The 7,554-nt window shown below is 30.7% G+C and overlaps 1 protein-coding gene across 1 annotated transcript; it reads right to left on the bottom strand.

Moving 5' to 3' along the window:
- Positions 1-4,088: 4,088 nt before the first annotated feature.
- On the bottom strand, positions 4,089-6,274 carry LOC112596179 (zinc finger MYM-type protein 1-like). Its single transcript, XM_025341672.1, has 5 exons — positions 6,262-6,274; positions 5,522-6,201; positions 4,784-5,458; positions 4,202-4,552; positions 4,089-4,139 (listed from the first exon to the last, which is right to left on the bottom strand). The coding sequence occupies exons 1-5, from the start codon at positions 6,272-6,274 to the stop codon at positions 4,089-4,091; spliced, it is 1,770 nt and encodes a 589-aa protein (XP_025197457.1).
- Positions 6,275-7,554: the final 1,280 nt, after the last annotated feature.

A 7,554-nucleotide genomic window follows, 5' to 3' on the forward strand; every position in this document is an offset into this window, starting at 1 on the left:
GACCATTAGTTACAATTATTTATATTAAATTAAGTTGTATAATTTATTATTAACTAAAAATTTTAATACTAAGGTAATGGTGCCTGTGTTTGCACCGAGTGTTTCGTTTAGGTCCTAGCTTCTAGGGTGATGGGTGTATTAAGATTGCTGAGTTTGTCTGCATATTGAAAGCATGTTGTGAATATGTAGTTGACCGAGAATTCGGTTCCACAAGAAGTACACATTGGTTTTTATTCCTTTGTCATAATGAGGTATAATTATTGTTGTATAAGTTAGTATAAGTACTTTTTACTTTATTATAAAAAACTGTTTTCATTTACTAGAATATTTATTTATTGTCCAAACATTTCTAAAAATAGAGCAATGAAAGATATAAAGACAAATATATATACATGTATAATTAATATATTAAATAAAATTACAAAACTGTCGATAGGCTATCACGACGATAGCAAAAGCCAAAGTAAATTCTGATTCAACTTTGATACTTATCATTCGTCAGGTAGAACATGAAATAATAATAATAATTATCGTCTTCGAATTAATACAATCAAATGTAATATCCTTATTATTATATACACGAGTGTATTACTCACGCGTATTGAGGATGTTATTTTTCGAACAAATCGTTTGTCGGTACGTCAATGGCTGCTGCCGCCGCGCCGTCGTAAAATAGTTCAATCGGAAACTATTGAATTATTGATGTTTTGTACATATATGTGAAACGGACAAAGAGCACGACAATCGATAAAAAGGGCGAGAAACCCTTTGCACCGAAGAATTTTTCGGCACCCAAACCCCTCGTGTGACAATCATATATTATATCAAACAGTACATACGATAAAAACAACATTATTATTATTACAGTCATCCGCATAGGTATACACAATACAAAATAATGTCATCCAATTTAAAACGTCTTGTGTTAGACAATTTTTAATCTTAACCAACCAATCATAATATTTTGTATCTATTATCTACACAGAGTTTTATACTATTACATAATATATATTATTGTATAGAACAAATTTTATAAAATTAAATCTGTCTAAAAACTCTGCATGTGCTCAAATATATGACGTAATAAAATATATTTATTATTTTTAAATGTCTTAAAAAAATTCCTTACAACAATTTTAAATTGATAGTGTTTGTATGATAATGAAGTTTTTTCTTGAAAAAATAATACTGTATTATTTCTTTTATTATTTATAGCATCTTGACGATTAACTTGCCATTAATCAGCTTGATTTTTTGAATTATCATTATCAATACTAATTTATTCTAGAAGCTACGCACTTCTCGATTGTACACCGCACGGCGCATACCTCCGTGTGAAAATTACATTCAATTATATGTTTTGAAATCAAATGATACAGAAATCTTGTAAACGAATAATACCTACGTATTTACATAACAACGAAACGTCGGCGTCTGAAGGTACTACACACAGCCGTTCTGGATGAAGGATTATGACGGTGAATTAATTTTTGTACCTACGACAAGTTGAATAATAATAATAACAATAATGATAATATGCGTCACTAATTGAAGGTATACTATAAATGCAACAACGTCAAAACGATATGATAGTGTGTTATGCATTTTTGAAATTTAAAATAACTCTGAACAGCTATACATAATTGACGATGAGAAATGGATAGGAAATAGATAACGGCGAAAACATTTGAACAATAAAAATTACTAAAACTGCACATTAAATACATTTAATTTAACCGTTTAATAGAAAACAGTAAAATACACAAATTAATATCGTTTTTATATGTATAGCGTTATGCATTTTGATAACTATTGACTGGTAAGAATATTTAATAAATACTATACTAACAGAAAATAGCTTCATACGCGACAAATAAATAACTATAATATAAGTAGCGGTTCTAATTAAAATACGTAATAATTATGATGATCGCTTTGAGTGAATTTAATGTATTTTTCTGATTCGTACTATCAATGAATATTTATTACATATTAGCACGCTGCCACTCTCCGAAAATGTATAACAGTATATTATACAGTATCGATTAACGAAGTCGTATTGGTACTAAAAAGGCCGGATCGTATGTAGGTACCTACTAACGACTTTTTTTATGTGGGGCTATACTAATAGTATACGAACTAAACGCTTTACTATGTGGTTATCAAATTTTATGATCTGTTTCTTTATTCGCAATGAGAATGTGCAACAAGAAAATACATTACATTCACACCTACATAATTATATTGTGTTTTTTCATACTGAATATGGATTTACATTTTACATATTTTATTAACTTGACTCTACACAGTTTGAATTCTGTAAATAACACATATTACAGAGTTTAAAATTCAAAACTTGGTAACAACCTCACTTCATGAGTCAATACGTATATAAGTAGGCAGATGTACTATTATATGTACGTATATACAACCTATCTTTTCGTCGTGCGCAGGTGTGACAGTTATTTTCTGATCGCGTTATTATTTCGTGATCTGTTGCATATTATAAGCATGTATTATGTTGTTTAGGTTTTTTATGTCGACCGAAAACTGTTTACCGGCGATAATAATTTGTACGTGTCCCGGGAACACACGAGACTAGGAAATACAATAATTAAAAATCGTTCAAAAACCGCGTCTGCGTATAGGCGTTTTCTTCTAACGAGTTTTTAGCCAACTCAAGAAGTCTTTTATAAGCTGACTTTTGGCCCATGATTAAACATAAACATCCCGAGATCTAATCTGCAGTTTCGTAACACTCCATATCACGCACGTCGTACAAAAGTATATATGCATAATATGCAAATGCAGTACACACAGATATAACGTAAATACACGCGCGTGTCTGTTTTGTAAAGGCCAATGCGGTCGCCAAATGACGAATGCGTTACAGGCGGATACCTGGGTGGATACTGGGTACCTACGTATTCTAACGCGCGGAGGAAGTGATCACGTCCGTTTTCTTACAGTTCGCGGGTTTTTGAGGTGTTATATTTACAATATAAATATGATTATATGCATACATGACGTATAGGTACACAAAAAATACGTCACGTCACCTGCGCGATCACACGGAAACGAAACGTCGCGGTATGGCACTCGTGTAGAGTTTTGATCGTTGTGTTTAACAACGCGAGCATTTATTTTTACGACCCGTCGTGCGCATCACAGCATACCTGCACACAATATTGTATTTATCTGTCGTCGTCCTCGTGTTGGACATCCGATTTCTCACGAGCCGCACGGGTATACGGTCTCGAAATCTCGGTCGGTCGGCAGTCCGTGCGTGACACGTCGGCGGCGGCTTATAACCCCACGTGTGTGTACACGACGACGGTCGAAAACGAGAGGGAAATGTGCAGCAGCCAGCGGTGTACACAACAGAAAGTCAGAAACGCTGTTGCAGTGTAAACCGGTCGTGCCACGGCGGCGACAACGGGTCGGTTGGGGGGGAGGAGGTACATAGACCTCTATAATATATTTATACACACACACACACACACACACACACACACATATATATATGTTTGTAAGTATGTATGTACGTATGTATTTACAGTATATCATAGGCGTGTCCAGACCTCCACGGCTGGGGAGGCCAGTTATAAAATTTAAATTTTTAACATACTACAGCGATCTATAATATATATATATATCTATATTTGTGACTTATTTTTGTTGTATTAATTTATTATATATAGCACCTGGAAATTTTTCACCCCGCCAAATTAAAGATTTTATTGATCTTAAAATTGGTTTCTTATATGCTATTACAACTATGAACTAATAAATAAGGCCTAATAACTAATGTGCTACCTACTTAGTTTTTTTTTTTTATAAATATTTTATCAACTATAGGACAGGTAGTAGGTACATAAACCTTCTCTATACATCTTATTACAGTTATTACACAATAAACAATCCACATAAAACAGTTATTTATTAGTTTGGTTAAACAAGTAATTTATTAAAATATTACAACTAATAAAATCCAATAAATTTACAATTCCATTCGCCTATTAACTGGTTTTAGTATTTTAAAATGTTCAATGACATCATCAATATTTATATTGTAGGCAGACTCCTGTTCAATACTTATTGTTAACAACGCATCCAACCGGTCTTGCTGCATTGTACTCCTAAGTTTTGTTTTAATAAAATTTAACTTTGAGAAAGTTCTTTCACAGGAACAGCTTGTAACCGGAATAGTCAAAAATTCTTTTAAAATTATAAATATATTTTGAAATATAATATCTCTTCCAGTTCCATAATCAGCCAACCATTTTATTAAATCATCACATGTATTTATGTTGTCTTTACTGATTGAGCAATTTGATTTAAGTAATCGAATCTCAGCATCTAAATCGTTAAAATCAACTCCAAATATATTGGACAAATTTATAAGATCATCATTAGTAACTTCTTGTTTTATCAAACGCGCAACACACTTTATCATATTAATAGTCTCTTGATTAAATCTAATTTCTATATCACTTATCATTCTATCTAACATTGGAAAAAACACTGATATTTTCATTTCTTCTTCTTTATTCTTCATTATATGTTGAGTTTTATGAGATTCATCAATTTTAGATGAAACTCTTCTTCTTTTCAAATCGGGTATCAAAATATCATTATCGTTGCACATTTGAACAGTTTTTTTAAAAATGTCTTGGAATTCTTTTTCATTGTTTCTTAATGATATTAAAGATTGTTTCAGTGATGTAACAAGTTCAACAGCAGTTAATAAATTTATGTTCGAAGATTGCAGATACACACTTACTTTTAAAACTAAGGGTAAAATAAGATTTAACATAAGCATTGCAAATATAAATTCAAAGGTTTTCATTTGATTTAATATTCCTAATGCTTTTGCTCTTACATCAGCCTGCTTTGTTCTATCCGAAATTTCTTTTATAGCAACCAACAATGCTGTATAGTTTTCTTTAATAGCACTAACTGCTTCTGCGCGGCAGGCCCACCGTGTTGTTGATACAGACTTTAAGGTCTTAAGTTTTAAGTTTAAAGAATTTGCAATTGTTTCCAAAATACCATGTCTAGTGCAACTACCTTCAATAAATGAGTAGATCAACTGAATGTTACCAAAAAAATCAAAAGTTATTCTATTTTCTCTCCCAACTGAATCTACTAAAATCAAATTGAGACAATGTCCATAGCAATGTACAAAGAACGCTTTATCATTTTCCTTTTTGAATTTAGCTTGAACTCCATTTACACTTCCCGACATCGTTGCTGCACCATCAAAGCACATTGATAAAACAGACTCCCATTTTATACCAAAGTCATTAATAACATCACTTATTGCATTAAAAATAGTCTGCGAATCAGTTGACATTATTCTTTTCATACCTACAAACTGCTCCACTGGACATTTTTTTTCATCATCAAAATACCTTAAAACTATTGATAGCTGTTCGTGGTGTCCTAAATCGCTTGTCTCGTCAGCAATAATTGATATTTTTTTATTTTCAATTTTATGTTTTAACTGATTTTTTAGTACTTGACTTATTGATATAATTAGATCATTTTGAATTATATTACTACAATAAGTAGCGTTTTTTGGACCTAATTCTAAGTGAGACTTAAGAAGAGGATCATATTTGGCCAAAAGTGTAACAATATCTTTGAACAGACCTTTATTGTAACTACTTTCCTTTTCATTTTTTCCTCGGAATGAACGTCCACCAATACCTATACACAGAGTTATATCAATTAAGCGTTGCATGATTTGTCTATTTTTTAATCTTTGCTGTTCTTTTTGACTGTGTATAAGTTCTCTCTCTTCATCTAAAACTGTATCTATTGGTTTTAAGTGCAAAAAGTTTGTTAATGAAGTTACACTATTTAAATGAGTGTTTGAAGTTTGGTGTGCTTTAAATTTAGTTGTAGCTAATTTCCAATTATTAAATCCGACTTTTGAATACGCAGAATCTGTATAGCCAGCATTTATTCCTGAAGAATTTGTGAACATCCGACAGGGAAAACAAAAAGCTCTGTCTAATTTCACACTGTACTCAAGCCAATTGAATAATTCATACCAAGATTTATTAAAGCACCGAAATCTATCTCCAAACTTTGTTCGTGGATACAATTTAAGTTTGGGTTGAAATGGGCCTCTAACAACCCTATCTTTACGTTCTAACTGGAATACCGGCAATAAATTAGCAGGATCATCAGGATCTAAAATTTTTAGAATTCATGCATAAGATAAACTATTTAAATTTAGTACATTATACTTACTCGATTTGATCATTTAGTTTTTAAAATTTTAAAACTTGTTTTCTTAATAAATTTATTACAAAAATAACAACATTTAAATAATATGAAGTATTAACAAACATAAACACACAACATTGATCAACACAAATATTATCAGTTAGGTATAACTAATGTAACTAATTAGCAATAAAGTTTATTGGTTAATGGTTACTACAAAAGTAAAAAATTACAATATTTATTTACCTAATATACATAAAAACAAGTTAACAACAAATATCAACAACCAATACAAAACATTGACCCAACATTATAGTACCATATGTATGCTTTTACACTTAGTAGCCCTGGATCAGTATGCCACCAAACACTGAACACAAATAGTAAACCCAACAAAGAACATAGACAAAATAACAAATTAATATTATTATATATTATTTCTACCTATCATTAAGATATACACATGTTATAAATTAAATGTTTAACTAGATACATTGCATCTATAAACACAGTCTAGAATTGAACACAATCAGCCAACATAAACAAACATTAATACATTATTAAAACAATTTTATATAAATACCTAACACCTCATGTACAATATTTGACTCAGTAACTTTTTCAAATTCTTCAACTGTATGACTACACTGTGCTAATGGTACTGGATCATCTGGATCATTGTCACCTAAATTAATAAAATGAATATTGTTAATTCATAAGTTAAATAAAACAACTTAAATAATATGTTTAGTCTATGGATAGTGGATTATATTATATTAAAGTACTAATATAAACTTACCAGAATTTTTTTTTGTTCTTTTTGGCATAAAAAAGTCATGCAAAGTTTTCAATCTTTTATTTTTGGCTGCCATTCTGATTATTGATATTTATTATTTAATAATATTTATATTATATAATATACTATATTTGTATTAAACAATAAACTTATTTAAATTCAAATGAAAATTAAAAATTACGCTGCGATGCTGTTATCAAAAATTTGGCACAATTATATACGCAGCTGCTGCTACAGCAGGCTTATTAACAAAACAAAGTACAAACCGACAACCGTTTACAAAACAAACCGGCATTCTTCACAAAAACCACGGTCCATGGTTGTAAATTTTATCTATGAGTTACAATCGTGGTCGTGACGAAAACATAGATAGGTAATAAAGAATAATTATTACCATGGACTAAGAAAGTCTATATATAGACTATTATTCTAAGACCGTGTTCCATGATTATTAGTTATTACGTAACCTATATATGGACGAAAACTTTATTGACATTGATAACATTTCTTATCGATCAATT

Source organism: Melanaphis sacchari, unplaced genomic scaffold (assembly GCF_002803265.2).
Source record: "Melanaphis sacchari strain LSU unplaced genomic scaffold, SCAv2.0 Contig305_pilon_pilon, whole genome shotgun sequence".
Taxonomy (NCBI): Eukaryota; Metazoa; Arthropoda; class Insecta; order Hemiptera; family Aphididae; genus Melanaphis; species Melanaphis sacchari.

Excerpts from the sequence above, each read along its gene's own strand:
- LOC112596179 (XM_025341672.1), bottom strand. Across the intron at positions 4,553-4,783 it reads TTTTACCCTTAGTTTTAAAA|AATAAAGAAGAAGAAATGAA; the intron begins GTAAGTGTGTAT and ends CATATAATGAAG. Across the intron at positions 4,140-4,201 it reads AAGAATTTTTGACTATTCCG|GAGTACAATGCAGCAAGACC; the intron begins GTTACAAGCTGT and ends AACAAAACTTAG.